Here is a 26141-nt window from a genome sequence, read left to right on the forward strand (position 1 = left end):
AGTCATGTGTTGACACTTCTAGTCTCAGTCTAATGGCTTGTTTATTTAACTGATAGATGCTGCTCCCCATTTGAGGCCATTAGCATTTAAACAAAACAAAACAAAACAAAACTGTTGAGCCTGGCAAAGGGACACTGTGTTTACTGTTTTTCTCCCAGTGTTAATTGTGAGCATTTTCCAAATATGTATTTTGATGTCCTAACGGTCCCTAAAGAGAACCACCCAGATTTTAACAATCTCCTGCAGCTCTAGTCCCACTCCCCTTAATGTCCTCGGTGAGGGGGACAAATGGCCCAGGGAGCCAGTCTTGGCTAGGAAGAGGAAGAGGAATGGTGACAGTCCTATTCTGAATAATGAGGAGGCAGAGAGGCTGGGCTGGGCCAGCAACTCTGTTCTTGGGGGCTAAGCCCTGGAGCACCCCCCCTTCCACGCTTGGGGAGGGAATTTCCTATTTCTTTCCAGGACAATAAGAACATCTGTGCCAAGGCAGAGGAGGAGGCCGGGCGCTCCGAGGCATCTCTGCCTGAGTCTTTTGACACTGTCCGATTGTTACTGTTTCAGTTTCTGCTTGGATCACTGACCATGTCCATTTAGAGCAGGCTGGCTTGGGTGAAGACAGTGTAGGGCTGAGTAAAGACAGAGAGGACCTGTCTGCCTGGGGGACAGGGTATGAGGTGGGCAGGGAGCTGGAATGACTCTCAAAGTGACCAGGTTACAAATGAGGCGCTGCAAAGTACAGGGTGAATCTTGCATCCATAAATGGGAGGAAGGGGCACTTCCACTGCCCCTCCTCCCCCGGAGTGAACTGCTGTTGACGGTGTCCAGTTGTTGGCAGCCTCCTGCCTCTGACAGATTGGGTTTTAGCCTGGCCTTGAGGGAAATGGATGAGAGAACTACAGGTTTGATCCTTATATGGGACAGTTTGTTTCACACAGAAAAAACTGGCTACTTCCTTCCTCTCAGATCCATTTGCAAACTGATGGGAGTGAAAGTGGAGAGTTTATGGCTCCTTCCATTCCTGGTACTAGAAGGTCGCATCATGCCATGTGTCCTGATCGTGAATGCGACAGGATCTGGCCCCAGCAAATCAGTCTCAGATTGGGAGTGAGCTGAGGGAGCTCCTTAGTTTCTTCCTCACTCAGGACAACCAGCTCTGGAACTGGGAGTTCTGGGGACCAGGAGGAGGTAAGCATCTGCCTCCCGCATAATTAGCTCCACCAGTCAAAAAACATTCATGGCCCATCTCTTTGGGCATCATGCTGTGCCTGGCACGAGCTAATAATCCCTACCCCGTCCTGGCCCTCCCAAGTTTACAACCTTAAGGCACACAATAATGACACAGATCCCAAAGGCGGCGGTTAACAAACACATACACTTGTCCGCCAGTCACAAGGGATCCATTGACTGAACCACAGCGACTAACAGGGCCCCCTTCAAAGAGCTTCTAGTCTGGTGGGTAAATATGTAAGACTAAGCGAGGGCCCAGAAGAGGTTCAGCAGATTAACATGGCACACATTTCTTTAAAGTGCCTATTGGCACATGGCTGGGTTTTCTGCCCACCCGAGCGGCGTCCCCAACCCCGGACTGAGGGTTTATGCCAGTCCTCCACGCGGATCAGTACAAAGGCCCAGAGGTAACATCGGTCTGTGGGTCGTGGTGGGGAGACCTGGGCCTGGTGGCGAGGGCCCAGGCACTTGGCACGGGCTCGCCTTTTCTGCCGGGGTGGCCGGGCGGGCGTGTCACCGGCCCTCGCCCCGTTGGGCCTCACAGTCCGCAGTTGAGGTCCCTTACGGAATTATCGGGAGAGACCCCTCGACCCCAACCCCGTCCCTCCGGCCTCGAGTCCCAGGTAAGCTCTTGGCGCCTTGGTGACACAGGTTTGGGGAGGGAGTCGGGAGGACGCTCGCGTAAAACCATCCGGGCGGTCGGCTCCCGGCATCTCCCCGCGCGCTCCAGCCAGGCCTGGGCTGCGGGAGGCGCCGTAGCCGGCCCATCGCCCAAACACTTCCGACGGGCGCCTGCGTTCCAGGCGGCTTCCGCGGGCCGGGCTGGGCTGGGCAGGGGCGACCCGGCCCGGTTTCGCGTTCCCGGGTCGTTCACCCGCCCGCGAAGTGCCCGTGGCCCCGGGGCGCCGAGGCTCCCCCGAGGGCGGGCGGCGTGCAGCTCCGGACCGGGCCGCTGCAGGGCCTGGGCGGGCGAACCAGCGAGCGAGGCGGGGCGGAGGGAGCGCGTGTGCGGCGGCTAGCGCGCGGAAGCGCGAGCCGCCGGCCCGGGAAAGGAGGGTCGGGTAGCGGCGGCGGCGGGAGGAGCGATCCCGGAGCCCGGGAGGTCGGCCCGGCCGGCGGGCCTGAGCTGCGCGGGGCTGGGGGGGGGGCGGAGCACGGAAGGCGGAGAAGGGGCCGCGGGAGGGAGGGGGCCGGCGGGGCGCGGCCAGGGGGCGGGGCGCTGGGACCTGGGGAAGATAAGAGCGTGCTCGTAGGGAGAGAGGGCGGGAGTGAGGGAGGGGCGGGGGACTTAGAGACCAAAGAGGAGACAAAAGGACGGGGTGGGTGGGAGGGGCATACACAAGCGGGGATAGGGGAGGGGCGCCGGGGGACGCCTCGGAGGGAGGGGTATGAGTGTATGGGGGGGTATGGTGTGGGAGGGACTTAGAGAGGGACGTGAAGGGACAACATAAGAAGGGAGTGCGGGGGTACGGAGAAAGGGAGGGGGTGGGCCAGGAGTGCTCCACCACGCCGGCCACGAAGGGGAGGGGAGGCCGCGAAGGGGAGGCCGTTGGGAGGAACGGCCACACGCAGGGAGGGGGATCCTGGGGATGGACAGTCCTCGAGGATGGGGGGCCGGGGCTTCCGCAGGCTCGGAAGGGGAGTGCTGCGAGAACCCGAGGGTGGAGGCGGATGGGCGTGTGTGGAGCGCCGAGGGCAGGGATTTAACACTACTGATCGGGACGACCAAAAGACCATGGTGGGGACCCGCACAGACGGGACGGGGCTCTTATAGCAGGACGAAAACTGCCCAGGAGAAAGTGGGACCTACGAGGCCTGAAAAAGGGTGGCGGGGGCGGCCTCGGGCTCGGCAGGAAGGCGCCACCACCGCCCTCTGCCCGTCCCCAGCGTGCCCCGCCCCGTCCGGGGGCCCTAAGGGCAGCGGCCTGGGCCGTGGGGGAGCCGAGCCAGGGCGGTACCATTCGGAACAGAGAGGGGGGCTTGGGGGGGGAAGGGAGGAGCCAGGGGTCAGAACCCTGTTGGGGGCGGGGGGGCCACACCCTGGGAAAAAGGCTTGGGCACATCCAGAATGGACCAATCAGCGAGCAAGGCCAGGGTGGCGTCAAGGGGCAGCTTTGGCCAATGGGAAGGGAGAACACTTCGGAGGTTCGGAGGAAGAAAAGAAAAAAAAAAGCTCCGCGAAACAACAATCGAATCCGTTTGGGGGCTTGAAAGGCTGGGAGTGGGCGTCGTTTATAGCACGTTCCAGCGCCTGCCCTCCCCTTTGAAGGATGGGGTCGCTTGCATCACTCCTGGGCTGCGGGGAGCACACGGAGCTGAGGAGGGTCCCGGGAAAGTAGATGAGGATTGGCCATTTACTGGGGGCACTTGATTGGGCGCTTCAATTTGGGGGTGGGTGGGTGGGACAGAGTTGGCAGCTTTGTGCACAGAAGAGTGAGGATAAGGTTATAGTCTCTTAAACGGAGTCACGAGTGGACACAGGTCCCCCATCCCCCCACTGGTTACTTAAGTGTCAACCAGCAAGTAGATGGAGGATGATCTCAAACCAATGGAGAACTTAAAAATACACCCTGGGCTCTAAACACAATCAACACACTCATTTCCCTTTCCAGCCCCGGGCTGGCTCTTGAGAGGATTGCAGTGGTACCATCGGGAGTTTCATAGAAAATTTATGGAGTGGCTTTTGGCTTTGGAGTTTAGTCTCGGTTCCTAGTGCCTACTCAGTCATTACTGCGTAGCCCTGGATATATCACTAATCTGCATTCTTCCACCTGTAGTTACTAGTAGTTACTAGTTACCTTTGAGGTCCAAACATTGTGGAAGGGACCTGGAGAGTGATGTGCTTGGAAACCAGGGCCACACCTGGTTTGGTTTGGGGAGGGCTGCAAAAGACAACTCTGTGGGGTTGCAGAGCTTTTGGACCAGGGATTCCAAATGTCTGAGAAGTTCCTCAAACTGTACGTAAAAGTGTCCATGTTTGTGCAGTTTTCTGGGGAGGGTTCATTAACTCCCATCAAATTCTCAGAGGGCTCTGTAGACACACAAAAATGAACCCACATCTTGGACTAAAAGGGCTTGGACTAAAAGGAGTATAGCACCGTAATGGTTATGTCCTTATGGAGTCTTAAGAAGTTTCTCCAATTCCTTGTTAGAAATCTCGGGTGCAGGGGCTCTTTCCATATAGATAGATATTTGCCAACCAAACACAGGCAGGTTCTTCAGAGCTGAGAAGCCCCGGGGGACTGCCACAGAGCAGTTGGACTCGCGTGCTGGTCCTGAGTGAGGAAGGAAAGGGAACAGAGCTTTATTTTTGGAAGCTCAGCTACCTCATCTGTAAGATAAAGGTAAAAACTGTCTTCAGAATGAGAAAGAAGTGCTAACTAGTCTAGATAGCAACTCGGTCTGACAAATGGGAGGCTCAGGCGCGAGAACGACAGAAGTGGCGGGACTAAAGCTAACACCAGCTTTAGCAGCGCCGGAGGACCAGCCCAGGGCGCGATGCAGTTGCACGGTTTGTGCATGCAGTTTTTAGGTTCAGAGGATAAGAGTATACGGGATAGTCACTATCCCTGACTCTTTGAGTGTATTCTAGGTGTTTGTGTCTGATGTGTATTTCAGATCACAGGCTCTGGTAGCTTCTCTCTACTTTAAATTAGGACTAACTACATAATCCTTGGTGAGAAAGTGAGGTTTCCCTGACAAATGTGACTGGAGAAATGTCATGGGGATCACCCAAAGGTATCCTGTCTGACTTGTGACAACAGAGAATACATTCTAGTTAAATAGATAAAAATGCATTTATTTTTAAAATGCGGCTTAACTACACTTACAGTGTGCTAAGCCAGTCTGGTAATTGATCCTGCAGCTCAGAGTCAAATCAGGCCAATGGAGGAGCGGTCAGGGCTCCTAGTTCTGGGAACCAAGATGTCACTCCTCCAGCAACTCAATCTACAGAGTTTTTCTTCAGCTGTTTTTTGTGACGTATGGAGAGTTGTTTTGGGTTCCTCTGTACAACAGAGAGGTCCGACCTTGAGGAAGACCGATAGCCCACATCCTCTGCTTTTATAGGCTTAATGATGTGACCTGGCTTGGTGACAACCTTCGGCGTAGTCAGCTTTTGGAAGGCCCTCTGCGTGTTCCATGTAGATCCTATAGGGGTCTGGATGGTCCTTTCAAATTGCTGATGGTGTGTGAATGGATATGGAAGCACCCGCACCTGGAAAGGAAGGCAGAATGACTTGTCACGAGCCAGGCCTGGAGTGCAGCTGGTGAACTCTAATGGCAACTGGCCAGGAGTTTAGTGCCCAGGTCACAGTTCTATGTGGCTGTGGTGAGCGAAGCTACTGAGGCGTCAAGGCATCCCCAACATCCCCAGTCTAAACTTAGAAGTTCCAATCTGCTTGAGAACATCTGGCCCGCCCTCCCACCCAGGCTTACCCAACAATCTAGGAATCGAAAACCCATCCTGACACTGCCCCGTAGTATAGGAACACTACCGCAGCTCCAGGGGGAGCTGGACAACTGCAGCTGGCCCTAAGTGGGTCTTCCTATACCGAACTGTGACTGCAAGACATGTCTGGGCACTTGTGGGTCCCTGTCAATGTTGTGACCCTCCGACCCTCTTCAAGCTCTTTATTCCTTGCTTTTTTCTCCTTGATACACGGGACTGACGTTTTAAGGAACCCAGAGGTTGACCATGAATCCTGAACTACACCAGGCTTTGATGCTCAGTTAGCTTCATCCTCTTTTGGCATCACAGAATGTCTGAGCTGGAAGGCCCTACATAATGGCAAAGGTCATCTCCCTTCAGAATTTGGCTTAGAGAGGGGAAGTGATTTACCCAAGTAAATTATGAGCAGTGAGGGAGAATAGAACCCAGGGCTCCTTTCCTTGTTTACTGCTCTTTTCCACTCCAAAAATGGTACCTTCAGACATTTATATAATAATCTTTACAACACTTCCCCTGAAGGCCAAAGAAGAGCAAAGAAAAAAAGCAAGCAGAAAAACCAGGAAGTTACAATCAGTAGTCTTTGGAGATATTCAGTGGAACACTCGAGAAGCTGAGCACTACCAGGCAGTCCTGGTGGTAGTGAAGGAAGCAGTTTTCTTTAGGTTAAGGGATGTCTCCTGTCTTAGCGGGGTTGCTACCTAGATCTGTGCATGTCATGTAAAGTAGGGGAAAAAAAAAACACCTGGGCAAAATATTCAGTCTTGGGAAGATTTTCTTTTTTCCTTCAGCTTGAAGCATACTTTACTGCATGCTGGGACCTGCAGTCTATAGCTTATTAAAAAGATGAGGAAAATCAGGGAGATTCTTGGAAAACTGTCAGTTTATTGTGACTGTAATTTTTTTTTTTCAAAGGCAAGACTCCTGATTTTACTGAGGTCTACGCTGCCCTTCCTGTCCTGGTGAAGCACCCTTTTAACCCTTTTCTCTCTCTTTTATCCTAGTGATCATTGACTATTTTGTGGTTATAGATCTACAACTGGGATTACACTGGTTACAATTCAGTTTCCGCAGGGATTGGTTCACAAAGATCGATCAGTAAAGTGTTTACTGGAATGGAATGGTCATTTCTTACTTCTCTTTTGTCTAACCTTAGAAGTTCCAATCTGCTTGAGAACATCTGGCCCGCCCTCCCACCTAGGCTTACCTACTAAACAGTTCCCCCTCTTTTTCAGAAGAAAAACTACAACTCATTTCAATTTTATACTGGCTGGGGACAGGTCTCAGGGTCACAGACTTTCAGAACTGAAGGGAACATAAAAGTCAGAGGCCAGCCTTACTCCTGAGTCCCCTCTACACATGCTTATATCCCCGGGGCAACCCATTCGCCCTGTGGACCAGCGGAAAGTTTTTCTTTTCTTTCTTTTTCTTTTTCTTAAAGTAGGCTCCATGCCCAGTGTGGGGCTTGAACTGGTGACCCTAAGATCAAGAGCTGCATGCTCTACTGACTGAGAACCAGAAAGTTTCTCCTCAAGTTGAACTCCGTTTTTCCCAACTGCTACTTTATGTGACTAAACTCCACAGGACAGCCTGCAATATACCTGAAGACCACAGTCTTGCTCCAGTTTGCTTCTCGCTTGGGTAAACATCCCTGGCTTGTCACTGGACACAATTTTAATTCCACTTGCTGTCCTGAACGAGTACCGGTTTGTCTTCATTTTTCTTAAGATGCAGCTCAAACCTATGGCCTCTCAACATTATCCTGACTACAAATACAAGCCTGAGGAATGGTAATTCTTAGCTTGGTGAGACCTGTCTGCACTGGAATTGTCTGGGGTGCTAGCTAAAATCTCAAATTTGGGGGCTTCGCCATTGCTGCCAAGATTTTCCTTTAAACCTCAACCTCTTCCCAGTCAGAAATTAAAATGCCAGAATTGATCTGGGTTATGAATCTCAGAGCCAGTCAGTGGTAAAGAGAACAGCTTTGTTTCTGTGGTCAAGATCACACATCCCTCTTGACCACAGGGCACTAGAATATTCCTCTCAAGCAAGAGAGCTAGGCAGCAAAGGGTTTCTCTCTCCCTCACCTGATGAGCTGCTGCATGGACATTTCGCTTCTCATTGATAATCACATTTGGCAAATTCTTGTCTTTTCTTGGAGGGCCCTCAGGAGTTTTAATGAGAAACCTGGAAAGCAGAACGGCAGGATGTCTGACTAAGAACATTAAGGACTCAGTCAAAAGGGCAGGGAGGACGCATGAGGGTAGTGGAAGAACCTGGTGCACTTCTGACAGGCTTTCTTCCCTGTTCTTACCGGCGTCTCTTCTTGGCACTGGGCTTTAGGCCCATACCACCCCACTCGCCCCAGCCAGGCAGAGTCAGGTCCACGTCCTTTGGCTTACTCGCCTCCACAGCTTCCCTCTTCTCTTTCAAGAAGTCTCTGATGACATCATCCCCGGCAAAAGCTTCCTTTATCATCTGCTTTTGATCCCTCTCCTCTTCATCTTCCTAGGGAAAAACAAGAATGAGAGCTACAGCTTGCCTTAAGAGCCACGGAAGAACCGCGGTTGTTCCTAGGGAGAACACCTGAATTTTGGGTTGTGACATTTTAGCGCCCCCTAGGGGGAAAGCGCTGAACAATGATGGTCTTGCAATATAAATGGATCAGTAGCCAATCATGCTCCAATTTTCTTTCCTCTAGGGTAAATATCCCTAACTCATTATCATATGACACAATTTTAAACTTTCAGTAAGGAAGCTGCAGCACAGAGGAAGGAATGGCCTGTGTTAGGAGGAGGAGCTCCAAGGGGCCTGGCCAGAACGCGCGTGTCCTCCAGCTTATATCCCTGAAAAGACAGGCGCCAGAGCTCTTCAATGGAGCAGTTTCAATTACTGAATCAGACAGTCTCGGACCATTTCAGGTCCCAGTGAATAGAGCACAACCTTGGCAACAGCTCAATGATTCACCTTTTGAATTGTCCTGCCTGGGATCTGGTCAGAGCTCTAAGTGCCTCTCTCTTTCCTCTGATGGCAGTTTTAGAATCGCCCCAGGGAGGGTTTGGTAGCTCAGGATTTAAGATGTGGGAGTCTCAGCGGCACTCACATAGTGGTGTCTACTGAGCGGTCACGGGACCAGCCCGACCGCGTGCTACTCTGGGCCTTTCAACCACTGACACATGCCCCAGCACCACAAAACTTCACTGATTCTCCTCCTCGTGCAAGAAGGACACTTTCTGCACCAGCTCTGATCCCCCACAATGGCCCATGCCCCCGGCTCTGCTCACCAACTCCTCCACTGTCGTGGGAATGGCCAAAGACTTCACAGAAGGAGATTTTGTGGTCAGGAGGTTCTGTAGATCAATCATTTGCTCCTTCCTTTTCTTTTCCTTGGGAACACCAGGCTGAGTATTTGGGTTCCTCTCCGTCTGCTGCCCTTCCCTGCCGGGCCTGGGGACCTCCTCATTTTGAAAACATCCTTCTTTGGCCAGCTCTTCTAGCTCCTGCACAGTGTGTGCTCTCTCTGGCCTCTGCAGCAACGGGGGCTCCTCTTCTGCCTTGGGAGGTCCCTCCCTCTGGACCACCGGAACTGTCCTCGTGGAACTCATATTCTGCTTCCCAGACTGATTTTTTTCCTTGTTGAGTTTCTGAGCCAGTGCCCTAAGTTCAGACAGCACCTCCTGACTGCTAGAATCTGGGGGAAGAAAGGAAAGCTGTCAGAAAAGGAGGCTGGAAGTTGCCTTGTCACGCAGCAGTTACCGAGCACACTCAACAGCGAGCATTTAGGTGCTCCCATTCATGGGGCTCGGCACCACGGGGAAGAGAGGATTCCATTCGCTACATCTCTTGGGAGAGTTCACTAGTCATTGCCTATCAAGTAGCAGGCAATAGAGTTTAGTAGTTAAAAGCAGCATGTTGGGAAGCAGTGTTTTATCTGAAGGCAGCATTTCATAATCTGCTGTGTCCAAGTCAGGTTGCTTGGCATTTTCCCGTCACCGGCAACATCTGAGCAAATACCACTAGGCTCTGAGAACCCTGAGGGAAATATGGCAGTGACACACTTTTAAACTCTTCTTTGCTTGACTTGAGTTGCTTCCATTCCCAAGTTCATCCTGCTCCCTAGCTTTGGCTTGAAGCCTCTGAAAAGCAACTTAAATGTGCCCTTTGGACACATGTATGTATATTCCCCAAGGATCAAGGTCCTTGGCTCCTTTTCTTTGGGGTCCACAACTTCCCACTATCTTAGGACACTATTTGCCTGAACGTTTGGGAATATTCTATTAATTTATCATCCAAGGCAGTCCAAATCCACCTTTCATACCACAACCAACTGCTCTACACATTCAGCAAGAGAACTAGCTTTTGAGGAAGCCCAGGATGATTTGGCTGGTGTCCCGGGGTCGTATGAAGACTGCTCCCACGATCTCGGCTTACAATGCTGCTTTCCAAAGGCCTCTTGAAGTGACTGCTTGTAACTATTAATCCCAGAACTCTCCAGCTGAGAACCCTAAGTAAAGGTCCCATAATACATTCTCAACGACAGTTCTTTCAAAATAGTTTTCATGGAAAAACAGAATCTTGCCATCATCTGAATCCATTATTTTTATAGGGAATAAAATGAGACCCAAAAATCTGCCCAGACAGCCAAGCGATTTCTGAATGTGGTTTCCTAAGCAGACTTTCTCTCCAGAATGGGAACTTTCTGACCTGTCTCAAGGGTGCTAAGGTTGTTAATATAAAATCTCTTGAAGATAACAGAAAATATAATACACAAATTGAGTCTGAGCACGGGGTGACAATTCTCATTTGTCATATAGCCTGTGGAGTCCTTCATTCCTGTCAAGGAAAGTCTCACCCCACACTGGCACATATCAACCGACATCATTAAGTGCTAAAAATGCCACCCCTACTTTACAAACAAAACCGAAAACTGCAGCAATATTTCAAAGAAATTTCATAATGCCTCAAAATCTGCCTCTGTCTGTGGGTGCGAACGGCCTTCCCAGACTCACTGTTCCCACATGCAGCTGGGTCCGGTTTGTGGGCACCGGTCATGTTAGCTCCTTCCCATACTTCAAGGATGGAGTGATTCTGTCTCTGATGACCAGAGGCCCTCAAGAGCAAAAACATGTCCAGATACACCTTGCACAGCCATGCAGATGCCTGTGTATTAAATGCCTTTGAAGAAAACCGGTTACTATTAATCTGTCTTCTCTTCAGGGGCTCCCAGTATTCTCTGGAAAGTCCCTAAAGCCTGAAGACTCTGCTGCACGTGTGCATGGACAGTTTTCCTCTCTTGGTCCGTCCAAAACACTAGCACTGAGCAGTTCTCCATTCCAGTCCACCACAACTTACCTTTGGGCTCTTGTCTGCTCACTGGCTCGGCGTCCTGGTTGAGCCCAGACTTCCTCCGCAGTGATCGCCTTTCCTCAAATTCATTCAACAAATGAATTTCTTCTTCCGCCCCTGGTCTGTCTTCTTCTTCCTCACTTTCAGAAGCCTCATGGGCTACAGGTTCTGGAAGTTGCTCAGGGTCCTGGCCTTTGGCCTCTTTCGTGCCTCTGGAGTGATTCCTGAGCATCCAGGGGTTCGGTCCGTCGGCGTCCATCTGGATCTCATTCACTGCATCAGGGACAAGGTCACCCTCTTCCTCTACACCCTCCTCCTCTTCCTCACTGTTGGAGGCCACCTGGAGCTTCTGCGTCAGTTCTTTGTTCCTGGCCAATTGTTCCTGCATAGCCTGGCGAGCCTGGAGGAAGAAGTCACAGCACGAGCGCCTTGTCATTAGTGACTGCAATGACACCTTTCCTGGTTCATTTCACAAAGCTGCCTCCTCTCAATTTGACTTAAGTATTTCTTACCGGTGCCTACTGTTTAAACTGTACATATACCACTGTGTTAACAGCTATGGAATAAAATGGGAGACAAATTCTTTGTCCTCAAGAAAATCAACACGTGAAACAAGGTTAAAAAAAAAAAAGCTCCTCTCCCCTTTAACTGGACTTGCCTTCAATGCTGTTTCCCTTTCATCTCTCCTTTTCCACCTTGTTCCTGGTTCTTTTCCTCTCTGCCTTAGAGATTTTTTTGATGCCTTTTTAGAATCCTGGTTTTCCATTCTTCCTCAGGGCTCTTCCCCAACTCTGCTTCTGCTAGCATCCTTATGGACTGATTTTCCTTTCTGTCCTCCAATTCCATCTCTTCTCTCACCCCGAGGATCTCTTACCTCCAGGTCATATTTGGCCATAATTGCCTTTGACTTGGCCCATTTCCCACTGTTCTGGTGCTTAAGGCTCATTCGCTCCTGGAAAGAAAGGGCAGAGTGAGATCCTTACCACTTTTGGGGGGAAAGCCGATTCAAGGGGTGGGGGCGAAAGGCAGCCTCACCATCATTCTGGCCTTTTCGATTTTTTCCAGTTCTTCCAATGCTGCAGTAGGATTGACCTTCCGCAGCTTCTCAAAGTCCTTGAGGGCTTTCCTGGCCTTTCCTTTCTTCAGGACCTTGCGATACCTACAGGGTGAGAGGGCAGATTTAGCTGCAACACTGATGCCACACACAAAAGTGTCCCCGCTCCCCAAGGGGTTTCCCTATGCAGGGGCTAGAATGGACATCACAGAGCTGGCTGACTATAGGGAACCAGTTTGGGACCTGAGAGGACTGGCAAGCCTCTCCGTCCCTGCAGCCCCCAGGGGCACACCTCTGCAGAGCAAAGAGTCCCCTCTGCTTCTAGAGCGCAAGGCAAGAGTAGAAGAAGTTCCAAAGAGGCCAAAAGGCAGGAAGGAAGCCCTACTGGCCTCAACAGCTGTAGAATTCAGAGCTCATTCTGCAGAACCACTCCATGATGTCCTGGAAGGGAGAGAAAGTAATTGAACAGTCCTCTTTTTAGCAAAACCAAGATTGAAAGCCAAAGCCAGAGGAGAGGGCACTACCGAAGCAGGCAAAACTATGAGGTTGGACTGAGAAAAAAAAAATGCTAGTCACTCCTATTTGGGACCTCTTCCACATGACCCCAGTTGCTACGTCCAAGGTTCTTTCCTACGGACTCATGATTAGCCACATCACTTTCTTCCAGGGCGCACGCACGGCCACGCCAATAGGGGCCTCCTTACTTTTTGCTCTTGATTTTCTTTTCTCTTCGAGCCCTGGCCTCATAGTAGGACTGCAGGGCCCGGGCCCTCTGAAGCTCTGCTCGGCGCATCTTAGCCTACAATGAATGACATTCACAGTGACTCCTGGGCTTGAGTGCAAATGACGGGAGGAATAGAGCACATCTGGATGTATCAAAGGGCCTGTTACACTTACCTCTTCCAGGCTCATGGCTTTGAGAGAGGCCTTTTCCACGGGAGTCAATAAAGGGTCTGTCACCGGCTGCTTGTTCTTATGGAGGAGATTAAAAACTTCCTGCTCCAGGGGAGTTCTTGCCTTAAGGAGGTAACAGAACATTCCAAGTCTTAAGCCATGCTCCTAGCCTCCCTGTTTACAATCCTATGACCATCTACTTTATACTATAATGGGAATCACAAACTGGCAAGGATTGGCTGTAACAACAGCAAGAGAATGGGTTCCAGTCTTGCTGTTCAGCGGTGTAGATAAAACCTCACTTTTCTTCTGATTTAAGACAACTTCGGCAAGGGGATTCTAAAACTACTCTCTATCATCAAGGGGATCACTCTGTTCAGATTATCAAAATATGTAAAACAGAATACTATTCTCTTAAATATCAAAGCAGGATGCCCTTAAGGTAAATGCTGGCAGGACGGAGGAACAGCAGTACCATACTGTCAGTTTTGATAGTGGCAAAACAAAATGGTCCCCATATTACATATATTTGAAGTATGTATGTGCATTACTGTATAGTCAGGAATTTTAAGACTTTTGTGTGTGGCATCAGTGTTGCAGCTAAATCTGCCCTCTCACCCTGTAGAGGGGGGGGGGGTGCCTGGGTGGCCCAGTTGGTTAAGCGTCTGCCTTCATCTCAGGCCATGATCTCAGGGTCCTGGGATGGGGTCCTGCATCAGGCTCTGAGCTTAGCGGGGAGTCTGCTTCTTCCTCTTCCCTCCCCCTGCTCATGCTCACTCTCGCTCTCTCTATCCAATAAATAAATAAAATCATTAAAAAAAAGGAATTTAAGACTCTTATAAACTTCCTTTAAAGAATACTTCTAGAAAAAAGGGGGAGGTTAGGTCTTAGCTTCCTGACAGTTCAAATTTAACTCTAGTCATTTTCTAATTTTGGTTCTAATCCCTTAGTTTCCAGTTAACTTTGCATGCTAGGTAGTCTCTCTATATATATATGAAATGAATGGACCGAACCAGTTACTTCACACGTCAACAAAAGATACTGTTTACTGCTTGACTGACACTGTGAACATGGTTAAAATAATCAGGTTGATCATGCCATGGTCCACTTTGGCAAGGTACAAAGATACCCCTAGGCAACAGAGCCAGTTTCAAACTTCACAAATGTATTATACGTGGTTTTCTTCAACAGCCATATCCATCATGGTGGGTATTAAATTTACAAATATCTGGACAAATGCATAAACACAGATCACCACATGTTACACGGTGTTATTGATTTAACCATAAACCTATTCTACTGAATGGTAAAGGTGCACGTTCTTCCATTTTTAGTATTTGCAGTAGTGATCAATCACAGGCTACAAAATGATTTATATTACAATGTTGTAATCTCCCTCCAATTCAATTTACAAACATTTATTGATTGCAGCTACATTCCAGGCACTTGTGCAGGGTGCTAGGAATACACAATTGATTAAGATTGTTCCTGTCCTCATAGAGCTCGTAGCCTTTCAGAGGGAAGACACATGTACCACTGGCAACATAACAGGCCACATGTTAGTCCATAGGAGCAATCACAAAGTAAGTGAACAATAATTTTTTTATTATTTTTAAAATTTCTTTGACAGAGAGAGAGAGATCACAAGTAGGCAGAGGCAGGCAGAGAAAGTGGGGGGAAGCAGGCTCCCTGCTGAGCAGAAAGCCCAATGCAGGGAAGGCAGAGGCTTAACTCACCAAGCCACACAAGTGGCCCCGTGAACAGTAATTTTAATTAGGAGGTGGGTTAGGCTTGGGGAAGGACTTTTTGATTTAGGTTTTGAGGCATTAAGTACAATTCTGTAAGGGTGGTCGGGGGCAAATGGAGGGGAGTGTAAATAAAAACAGATATACGGAGAGATATGTAGGGGAAAATGTTTTGTCCAGTGTAGTTAAAACACTAGGCGCTTCTGTTTCATTCTCTAAGTAGGGAGCCTTTTGAAGGATTTTAAACAGCAGAGTGACAATCAGTTTTGTGTTATGGAAAGAAAAAAATCATGGTGATCATGTAAGGATTTATATGTAAAGGCCAAATGACAGGTGAAAATGAGAAGAGGAACCAGGGATCTGAGAGCTATTATGGAGAAAATTTACACGAATAGCCCACTATGTGGGCTGGGGAGGGGTGGCAGTTAAGGGGGAAAAGGGGAAGGTGAAGGAGGGGTAGAAAGAGGAAGAATCAGATGGCTGAGGTTTCCAACTTAAGGAGCTGGGACAGTGAGTTATGCTGCTGACTCAAATACAGAATGAAGGAAAATGCCAAGCTTACTTTGCTGTGTGTGAAGTTTAAGGTTCATATAGGAGACCCAGATGAGGCCTACTGGTCATATGGAATATGGGACTGGAGCTCAGAAGAAGGCATCTAGACTGATGTGTAGTATATACAGGTGACAGCCAAAAGCCATGGAATTTACAGAGCAATAATAAAAGGAACTAAGGAAAAGTCTGATAGATAAGGGAAAAAAACAAAACCAAACCAGACCAGGTCATCACGGACACTAAGGGAGGAGAGGTTGTTTTGTTTTGTTTTGTTTTAAACCAATGTGATGTGTCAATAGTGTCCGACAGGCTGAAGCCTCAGAGGGCTTGGGATCTGGCATTTCAGAGGCCTCTCACTAATGCCTGCTGAGACAAGATTCAGTTAGGGAAAGAAGGTAAGAGTACAGAGGCAGCAGTGGAGACCAGCTCTTCCCAAAGCATGTTCTTCATCAGAGAACTAGATGTACTTTATTTTTTTAAGGTTTAAAAATAAATTTATTTGATTTTTATTTGTACACTCTGGGTTAGAGTAAGTCAAAGAGGTTTCTTTAGTGTCTTCTCATAGCCTTTAAAATGCTAGTGTATATGATGAACTGCCAATTTCCAGCAGGGGCATGCAATGTTTTCTAGCAACGGAACCCTGCCTTTTTTGGGGGGGGGCATATTGAGAGACTAGTGTTTTTGAGAACACTTTGGGTAATGCCAGTGTAGGGGCTGCTAGGGGCTGGGAAGGTACCTTACATCGTTTTCTAGTACTTTGCAGTTTACAAATGCTTTCTCATGCATTATCCCATTTAAATATTCTTGGAGGGAAATGGAATTTTAGGAAGCTGGGCCAAAACTATACTGTAGACTTCTTGGATTCTTAATCTCCAGAGTCCTTAGTACTTTGCATTCTAAGTTATAAGAAGATAACTCAGCTGCTAAGCAGAAAGCACTCTCCAATCTAACCATTTCCTTACTGCTCTGTGCCATACTGGCCTAATTTCTCAAAAATGAATCTTAGAGGGCACCTGGGTGGCTCAGTTGTTTAAGCGTCTGCCTCTGGCTCTGGTCATGATCCCACAGTCCTAGGATCGAGTCCTGCATTGGGCTCCCTGCTCAGTGGGGGGGGCGGGTCTCCTTCTCCCTTTGCCCCTCCCCTCTGCTCGTGATCCCACCCCCCCTTGCAAAAATAAATGGAATCTTTAAAAAAAATGAATCTTAGAATAAATGGTACAGTAGTTTTATGTATAGCATTTGGGGGGGGGGCTCCACTCTGTCTTGCACAGGGATTTCCTGGAGAGCAGAGGTTTTACCATTCTTAATGCAAACTACTCCTCCACCATCTCATGTTTAATAACCAACTAGGTATCTTCCACCTATCTCCAAGATGACACTGTCATTTGGAAAAAGGTACAGAAGAATGTGCAGTAGCGCACTACTAATCTTTTGATTAAAAAAAAAGAGAATAGCAATGAAACTTTTAGGTTAACAACAACAAAAAACTTACAAAAGCGGTTATTTCTGAGTGAGTACGGGGGTAAAAATGAGCAGATGGGGGACAGGGGTGGGGAAAGACTTTTCACAATATATCTTCTGTATTTTTTATTTTTGAATCCTACAAATTGTATTACCTCTTAATTTTTTTCCTAAAGTCTCCCTTCCATCCTGCAGCCACTTTAAACCTGATCTCTTTTTCATGTGGAAAAGGAAGCATCCTAGAAAGAGAATGATAGCGACTTCAACAACAATATCTGAAACAGAGCTTAGCCCTGTAATAAGTGACAACTTGCTCAATGTCTAGCTATGGCAGCAAAGCCACATTTACTTTGATTAGCGCTAATTAGCTCAACTTCCTGACACATAGAACATTATTATCTCTGGATTCTTAGAAAGCACAGAAGATTCAAAGAAGAAGCATGAAGACGGCATCTATCCATAGTTTGGCCATTGCTTTTTTTAAAAAAAGATTTTATTTACTTATTTATTTATTTGACAGAGAGAAGTCACAAGTAGGCAGAGAGACAGGCAGAGAAAAAGGGGGAAGCAGGCTCCCCGCTGAGCAGAGAGCCCGATGCAGGGCTGGATCCCAGGACCCTGAGATCGTGACCTGAGCCGAAGGCAGAGGCTTTACCCACTGAGCCACCCAGCCACCCCAAGGCATTGCTGTTCTTGATTATTCCTACTTAAGAGAGAATATCCCATTATAGACTCCATAAGCAATAGCATATTGGAAAAGGAAATCTAAGTGAAGTTGTTCACAGACTAAAAACTGAGACTTTGGTGACCAACACAGGATTACCAACAGAGGCATAACTACCATTCCACCCCCAGTGCCATCATTTACTACCACCATCCACAATTATCCTTTTTAGTTCAGACAAATAAAAAATTTGCCAGGGATTAGTGTTTGAAAACCCAGCTCTGAGATAACTTTTTTATTTTCTATAGCTCAGAGTCATGAGTTACTTGCTAAACTGCTAGTCATGACCCGCGATACATTATATGTTCATGTGGCAGTCCTTTATAAGCCAACTTTGGTTCCTCTGCTCATATGTAGTCCTAAGGCTCAGTAACGCTGCTGAGTTCCTGATTTTCCCCAGATCAGAATGTGGCTGTAAAAGATTTTTGAAAACTGGGGTGTGAAAAAGAAAACATGACCCTGTTCCCTCTCTACTGGCAATCAGATGCTTTCACACAAAAACATGGAAATAACCATGCGCTGTGTGCTACAAGTGGATGAAGGGCGACTACAGGGTAATTCTGCATATTGCAGGACTGACCATGAGTCTTTCTACCCCCTCTCTCCCTTCCTTGACTGCTAAACTAAAGACTGCAGCTGGGGTTTTGGTTTACCAGGTCCGGTTACATCAATCTCACCTGCCAAGGTGCAGTTTCCTGGTGTGGCACTCACCTTCCAGCCACTGAGCACATGTTCGATGGGAGCAAAGGCTGACTGCTCCTTCTTCAGAGGAAAAACCAGCTGCTCTGCTTGCCGGTTCTTCAGGACGATGGGATCCCATTTGGAGAGGGCTTGTGAGGTTTTATTGAATGCCACTTCCCTGTGGATCTGAAGCAGGCAAAGTACACGAAAGGAAAGAGCCACAAAATTAAGCACTGAACTCTGAGGCCCAGCAGGGAATCAGGAGCCAATGGTTCTTAGCCCAAGAAAGAGTCAGCACATTAGAGAGTAGCTCTTGCTTACGTCTAAGGACACATTCCCTCGGAGGTGCATTTTAATCTTTTCCGTGGCAATCACAACCCCCCTCCACCCCCAACCATGTTCCAGGCTTCCCCCCACCTTCCCTTCTTACCCTATTTTTCCTTGTCAGTCCGATTTCTTCCCCTTAATAGGCCACTTTCTCTAGAACTCACCCTCTCAACCTCTTCTTTGTTAAGGGGTAACTCCACAGTCTTCTTTGATTTGACTCTATTCAGTTGCTTTTTCACAACAGCCAATGAGGATGAAGTTTTAACAGGCCCAAGTAGATCTGAAAGGACTAGCTTTTCTCCCGATCCTGCAGAAAAGGCCAAACTTTCTGGTCAGACTGAGAAGAGAGGCAAAAATCTCCACATAACATAGGGAGACACCTCAGTAGAAAATGCTGGTAGACAGGCCAATGTGCAGGGAAGCAGGAATAATTCTCTTACTTTAACCACCAGCCATAGTGACACCATCGCTTTCCTACATTCCCAAATGTGTTGACGGGTGGAAGAGAGGAGAGAATTATTTATCTTAAAAATACATTTGCTTTTCTCTTGGTCTTTCTGCTTCTACTTTTGCCTCACTGTACTTCATCCTTCACACAGCAGCCAAAGTGGTATTTTGAAACTGTAAATCACAGGCTGTCAGAATCCTGCTGAAAATCTTCCAGTGGCTCCCCTTTAGACTTAGAATCACATCATTCTAAAGGACACAGCCCAGTCAAACTAAAGCAGCCACTTAGTCACTTTACTTCATCACAATGTTTTATATCTTCCCCTTGGTCTTCCCTTAGAATGTTAGACTCCATGAAGCGTTTCTTCCATCTTATTCTTCATTATAGCCCCAGTATCTAAACTATCCTGAAACTGATACATAGTAGAAATACGTTAAGTATTTGTTGAATGAACAAGTTTGAAGAATACATAGTTATTTGTTCTGAGGGGTTACATTAGTGGTTACTAGAAACCTAGAACTCACTGGAGCTGCCGAAATTGTGAATATGGTGAAAAAGATATGGCATCTAGACTTCATATCCAGGTTAAAAATCCCAACTCTGCAATTTACTAGATTGTGTATTCACATTAGGGGTGAAATCTCTCACCCATGGAAGGGATGAAAATTGGTTTTGGAGGTGGGGGAGTGGTGAAAAAAATCCTAGATATTCCCAGCTTCTGTGTTCCTCCAAAGCTCAACCCTATCCAACAAAACTTACTCCTTGTTATCTGATTTCCTGGCTGTGGGGGGTGGGAGTGGGGTGGGGGAGAGGCAATGAAAATAAAGTCTAAAAAGGCTTCTCAGGGAACAATAAAGAAAAGAGGTTGAGAAACATTGTACTAGGTGAAGGTCCTTGAGTAAGTAACTTGACTTCTCTGAGCTCCAGCAGATTATCTGCCTGGCCAAAATCAAAGCACTGTAAGAACTGAAAATAAAATCAGGAATGTGATTAAGCTAGTGAGAAGCAGCTGCCTTCAGTCATGTCCCTGTACCGCAGAAGTAGCTCCTCAGTGGGAGACCTTGACTGTAGTCTTCACATCTTTCTTCTAGAAATGGAAGAAACTCAAGCCCATCTTTCTTCACCCACTCAGTTAAGTATTTATGGTATGATCCATTAACCATAACAAAAACAGTTCCAGGGGGTGGGGGTGAAATGACCATTATGCTTTTAACTTCACAAGCTCCATGAATAAATTGCTTCCTTTGTTAACTTACCTTCAGAAGTGACACTGAACTCTGACACCTTCAGACTAGCTTCAGATCTCTCAGCCAATTTCCACCTGAAATTAGGCAAAACAGAATATAGTACATTTCCCCATGTTTTGCTGGGGAAAGCACTTCTCTTTTCAAACAAGGGTTTGGTTTCATGTATTTCTCTTCTAGAATCAGGTTTTGTCACAAAGAAACCAGGAAATTTGTTCCTAGTCTAGACTTGGTTGTTTAACCATCTCTTCATGTAGACTCAGCCACTCAAAAACGCAAGGCAATATGAAGTAGGCACCGTGGAAAAGGTATTGGATGTGGTTTCAAACATACCTAGATCTGAATCCTGGATCTGCCGATTAGGAGCAGAATGACTTTAGGACAAGTCAATTAGCTTTTCTAATGGGGATGAGTAGTTCCTAGTCAATACTTCAAAAGACTCTAAGTATGGATTAAGAATTCAAATGCACAAAGGCCTAACACAATAATTGCTAACAATTACACAACGCTTATTATATGCTGGGCATTGGTTTAAGGTCTTTACACTTACTCATTTAAATGTCACGACACTCTGAGGTAGGTAGTATTTAATCTTATTTTCTAGTTGAAGAAATTTAGGTGCAGAGGGGATAAAAATTTGGTTACACAATCAGTTTCTAAAGTACATGCTCTTAATAATATGCTGACACTTTTGTCTTCATTGTCTTAGGCACTCAATAAATGTTTGTTAAGACTTTATTTATTGAAAAATTTTTATTTGAGAGAGAGAGAGAGAGGATGCGGCAGGAGCACAGCAAGTAGGGGAGGAGCAGAGGGGAGGGAGAGGGACAAGCAGACTCTATGCTGAGGGCAGAGCCCAACTCGGGCTTGATCCCAGGACCCTGGGATCATGAACTGAGCTGAAACCAAGAGTCAGCCACTCAAATGACTGAGCCAGCCAGAAGCCCCAGCAGTCAATGTTAGTTGCAGATCTGTCTCATGGAATCAGCTAGTTATAACCTGTCCAAACGGATGAGAATGTTACCTATTCTTTCCATCAAGGGAACTGATTGCTTCCAGAAGCTTTTGATGATTTCTCTCTCCATCAATGTCCACCTAGACACAGAAAAGGAAAAACCACCAGAACAATAAGGGAAAGGAAAAGACAGCATGGAAATCTCTTGTTCTTTTGTGGAGGATTGGGGAATCAGATGAGGTCTAGTGTATAGGCATTCAAGCTCAAACAAAGAACTGCTCTAAAAGCCAAACTCCTTCATTCTAAGGACCATAGTGCCTAGTGATCTGTAACTAATGTCATGCCTCTGTCTTAATCAGTCTTGAGAAGAAAAGTGCTATGAGAATGCTTCTGTATAGAATATATAGCATGGTCTGACACAGAAACATTTAAAAAAAACACATTTTAAGTAGTTTTGTCAAGAGAAAAGAGTTGGAATTCCTAGAGCATCTGCTGGAGAGCCAGCTTAATCACATATATGTATATTCCAGTCAGACACAGACAGTCCATTACTTACGATGGTTTGACTTACAATTTTTTGACTTCGTGATGGTGAGAAAGTGACACACGTTTGGTAGAAACCGTATTTTTTTAATTTATTTATTTTTAATTTTTTAAAAATTTATTTGATAGACAGAGATCACGAGTAGGCAGAGAGAAAGGGGAAAGCAGGATCCCCACTGAGCAGGGAGCCCAATGTGGGGCTTGATCCCAGGACCCTGAGATCATGACCTGAGCCAAAGGCAGAGGCTTTAACCCACCGAGCCACTCAGGCACCCCTAGAAACCGCATTTTAAATGTGAATTTTGATCTTTTCCCAGGTTAGCAACAAGGGATATGATTCTTGTGATGCTAGCCAGTGGCAATGAGCTGCAGCTCCTGGTCAACCACACGATCATAAAGGTAAATAACTGATATACTTAGAACCTTTCTATGCCCAAACAACCACTCTGTTTTTTATTTTCAGTACAGTATCCAATACATTCCATGAGATATTCACCACTTTATTATCAAATAGACATTGTGTTACATGATTCTGCCCAACTGTAGGCTAATGTAAGTGTTCAGAGCAAGTTTAAGGTGGGCTAGGCTAAGCTATGATGCTCAGTAGTTAAATGCATTAAATGCATTTTCAACTTACAATATTTTCAATTTTTGATGCATTTGTTAGGATGTAATGCTATCTTAAATTGAGGAAGATCTGTAATTAAATACCTCTACAAAAATCTAAGCTTGGGTAATAGGGAAATCATAAAATGAAGGCCATGTATTTTGGTCCTATATACTCAACTATACTTAGGCATCTTGGAAACAGTGTATGTTATGTGGTCTTCAAGTTTCCACAGCACTTAATACAATATCTTATACATGAAACACTAAATAACCATTTGTAATTTATTTGCGCGACCTGAAAAATATAAACAATGTTGCCACCATTTTTTTGTTGAGCAATGTGCTGTCTACCCTGTGAGGCAGAAGGGGAGCCAGAGAAGGCAGTTTAGCAGCTGTCACCCACCTCATCTTCACTGGGGCTCAAGGCGTAGTCTTTGGCCAAATCCTCTAGTTCTTCCTGTTGGCTTAAAGCCAGAAGGCTGTTAAAGGAGATAAAAGAGAAATATTATCAATTGAAAAAACTTCTATTACAACAATCTCTAAAACATAACTTCAGTATTTAAGCACAGAATGGGCCCATCCCCTGGAAGAAGTACAAACCAAGCAGTATGGAAATTTCAGAAATTTGCCAAAACATTAAATTTAGAATGAAGTCAGGCATCATCCCCATGGGGTGAGCAGTGGGTGGTGCCGCCCCTACAGAACTGCATGGAATGAAAAAGAGCTAACTCTCTTCAGTGATTGGTACTGCATTTTCCACTGACTTCTGGGAGGCTGTAAAAATCTCAGACTCTAGGTAAGGTAATAGAAGGCACTGTTGCTGGCCCTTGAGGCCATGCAGTTTTACCATTCATATTTCTAGATAATTTTTTAAAAGTTTTATTTATTTGACACAGAGATAGAGAGTACAAGTAGGCAGAGCAGCAGGCAAAGGGGGAGGGAGAAGCAGGCTCTCTGCTGAGCAGGGGGCTCAATGTGGGGCTCCATGCTAAGACCCTGGGATCATGACCTGGGCTGAAGGCAGTCGTTTAACCAACTGAGCCACCCAGGCGCTTCTCCATTAAGATTTCTAAGCATTCTCCAAACGGAAGACACCTTTATAGGTGCAGCTTACTCCAAAGTGACATGTTGATCACTTGTTCCCAGGAATGGGGAAAGGAAGAATTGGACGAAAGCAGCTGAGTTAACAGTGTTTCCTGGGGCTTCCTCGGCAAAGTAGGTACTTAACTAAGGAGACTGGTCCCCTGAACCAAATTATAGACTCTATTACCTAACAATATGTACCAATCTTTGCAAGGCAACCCTTACTAATCGGATTATATTTAGTTCCCCTATCAGGGGGAGGGGATAAAACAACAGAGGAGAAAATGTCACGAATGACTCCATGACTCCAGTTAGCAAAGGTTTCCAAGATAAGGGGAATTTATAATGTAGGCACTCCCAGCGCAGAGAGTTAAACGCGCCTCGGCGGCAGCAGCAGCAAACGGAGTCACGTGATGAGGAAAGTGCAACAAATTAGCTGGAGAGGGAGAGTCCGCATCAGGACCAACAGGGATGAGGCTAAAAAGCTGGGAAGAGGCGGGAGTGAATTAAATTAAATCAGAAGGACTTTTCAAGGATGTTACCGCGGAAACTAATGAATGGTGAGGTCTTGGAAGAGGAAAAACTGTCGTCTGTTAAAAGGCGGCTTCCAGTTTTCAAAAGTTGGGGGACCCAGCCCCAACGACACCCAGACCCCCCCACTCCGATCTTTATTCCTCACCTTTCCGCAGCCCCGACCTCGCTCATCTCAGCAGCCTGTCTCTCACATGGGCCAGGAGCGGAAGCCGAAAGGAAAGCAATTTCCGTGCCGGCCGCAAAGCAATTTCTGCTTCCGCCAATCACGCGCTGCGTGGAGCGTCACTTCCGCCCCGCCCCAAGGCACACAAGAAGCTGGGGACGCTTCGGGAGGGGCCTGCTGGAGACGGGGACACTGGAGTTTAAAGCCTGGCAGCGGGCGGAGCTTTGCTCCCCCCCTCCACCCCCGCCTACTACTCCCCGTCGTCTCTGGGGAGCGCCGATGTCCGCGCTCCCAGCTTGTGGTTTCCTCGTGGCCCAAGGTGGGTGAGCTTAGGGCGAGGGCGCGGCGCTGTTGGGGACCGGCCGAGCCTTGGTTGTCGCTGCCTGATCCGAAAGGAAAGGCTCCCACGCCCGTCCGTGTTCCACAGCGTCCTGCGAGTGCGGCACCGGCCAGCTCGAGGCTTTCTAGAACGCCAGGGAAATGGCCAGCATTGTGTTAGGCCCCCGAGATTCGGCGGTGAGCGAAGCAAGTTTCCTCCCCTCCTAAGGGAAAAAATCCTCTTTCGTCTTGTGACCCCCGGTCATTGCAGCTCCAGTTCCACCTACCCTAGGTAACAGAGCTTCTTCCAAGAACGGGCTGTGTTGGTGGCTGCAACTTCCTCACTTCACATCCACTGTTAAGACTTTTTTTTTTTTTTTTTTACTAAAAAGCGGAAAAGTAACATACGAAAACACACTCGTCCTCTTTTTTAACCCGCTTCCATTTTGCTTTTGCCCCACTATTCCGCTGAAACTGCTCTGAACAAGACCCTCAGTGACACACTAGGTTGCTAAATAAAACGGACGCTTCTCACTCAGTCTTTGTCTTCCCAGAACTTTGTGTGGTATTTGATACTGTTGGTTGGTTTTCGTTATTCATACTCAGGAAATGTTTTTGACATTTACTGTGTGCCAGGCCTCTAGGCACAGGGGATACACTGGTGCACAAAACAGACATGTTCCATGGCTTCATAGGACTGACTTTCTCGTGGGATTATAGATAATTTGTCGGTATTAAAACTCCATCCTGGGCTTGCATGACAACACTCTCTCCTGGCATCTTAGATTCATGGCCATCTTCCTCAGTCTTCACTGCTGGTTACTTTTTCTGTACTTATTCCCTAAATGATGATGTTCCCCAGGCTCTGTTCTCAGCCTGTCTGTCTATTCCACATGCTCTTATTTAAAAAAAAAAAAGTTATTTATTTATTTGTTTGTTTGTTTCCATAATCTCTACATGCAATGTGGGGCTTGAACTCATACCCCCGAGATTAAGAGTCACATGCTCCACTGACCGAACCAGCCAGGTGACCCTCCACATGCTCTTCTTAAGCTTTTAACACTTGTATGAGAATTCCAAAAGCTGTATGTCTAGCCCAGATCTTTTTCTTGAGTTCCAGACTAGTATCACTAATGGTTTCCTGGCAGTCCTTTTTGTCCCACAGGCACATCAGACATGAAGTATCTAATAAACTTCTGTCTTTTCCACCAGGGTTCCGTACTTTACATCTCTGTGACTGGCACCATCAACTGCTAGTTGGTGAAGTCGAAAGTCTGAGAGTCATCCTTGATTCCTCTCTACCTTGATACCTCTCTACTGCTTCACAGTTGCTCCTCACGTTGTGTTTATTTTCAAGATTTTCTATTAATTTATTTGACAGAGAGAGAGATAAGAGAGGGAACACAAGCAGGGGGAGTGGGAGAGGGAGAAGCAGGCTTTCTGCTGTGCAGGGAGCCCGATGATGCAGGATCATAATGACCTGAGCCGGGATCATAATGACTTGAGCCACCCAGATGCCCCTCACACTGTGTTTTTTAAAAAGATTTGTTTGTTTATTTTAGAGCACACAAGCACAGGGGGAGGGCTAGCGGGAGAGGGAGAGAGAATCTCAAGCTGACTCCCTGCTAACCGTGGACCCTGACAAGAGACTCCAACTCATGACGCTGAGACCATGACCCTAGCTGAAATCCAGAGTCCAAGAGTCGCCTGCTTAACAGACTGAGCCACCCAGGTGCCCCGATCCTCACATTGTTGGTTTTACTTCCCGAATCTCTCTTGAATATCT

The 26141-nt window shown here is 47.2% G+C and overlaps 1 protein-coding gene across 3 annotated transcripts; it reads right to left on the reverse strand.

The window, feature by feature from the left end:
* Positions 1-5005: 5005 nt before the first annotated feature.
* UTP14A (UTP14A small subunit processome component) lies at positions 5006-24098 on the reverse strand. 3 transcript variants are annotated; one of them, XM_044234856.1, is made up of 15 exons: positions 24020-24098; positions 22661-22736; positions 21175-21245; positions 20163-20227; positions 18623-18765; positions 18162-18317; positions 12972-13091; positions 12779-12873; positions 12056-12179; positions 11895-11972; positions 11027-11420; positions 8959-9365; positions 7989-8182; positions 7762-7861; positions 5006-5443 (listed from the first exon to the last, which is right to left on the reverse strand). In XM_044234856.1, the coding sequence occupies exons 1-15, from the start codon at positions 24043-24045 to the stop codon at positions 5171-5173; spliced, it is 2322 nt and encodes a 773-aa protein (XP_044090791.1). In that variant the 5' UTR covers positions 24046-24098; the 3' UTR covers positions 5006-5170. The 3 variants fall into 3 exon arrangements, with proteins under 3 accessions (XP_044090791.1, XP_044090792.1, XP_044090793.1); XM_044234857.1 differs by having other exon boundaries at positions 5358-5443; positions 8077-8182; XM_044234858.1 differs by lacking the exon at positions 5006-5443 and having other exon boundaries at positions 7768-7861; positions 8081-8182.
* Positions 24099-26141: the final 2043 nt, after the last annotated feature.

This window comes from Neovison vison, chromosome X (assembly GCF_020171115.1).
Source record: "Neovison vison isolate M4711 chromosome X, ASM_NN_V1, whole genome shotgun sequence".
In the NCBI taxonomy this organism is placed as follows: Eukaryota; Metazoa; Chordata; class Mammalia; order Carnivora; family Mustelidae; genus Neogale; species Neogale vison.

What these genes read in the sequence shown, in the direction of transcription:
- UTP14A (XM_044234856.1), bottom strand. Translation starts at nt 24,045, where the DNA reads ATGAGCGAGGTCGGGGCTGCGGAAAG. An exon ending in ATGTGCTCAGTGGCTGGAAG is followed by an intron (nt 13,092 to 18,161) that starts GTGAGTGCCACA and finishes TACCTCCTTAAG; the next exon opens with GCAAGAACTCCCCTGGAGCA. An exon ending in AAGAAAATCAAGAGCAAAAA is followed by an intron (nt 12,180 to 12,778) that starts GTAAGGAGGCCC and finishes CTCACCCTGTAG; the next exon opens with GTATCGCAAGGTCCTGAAGA.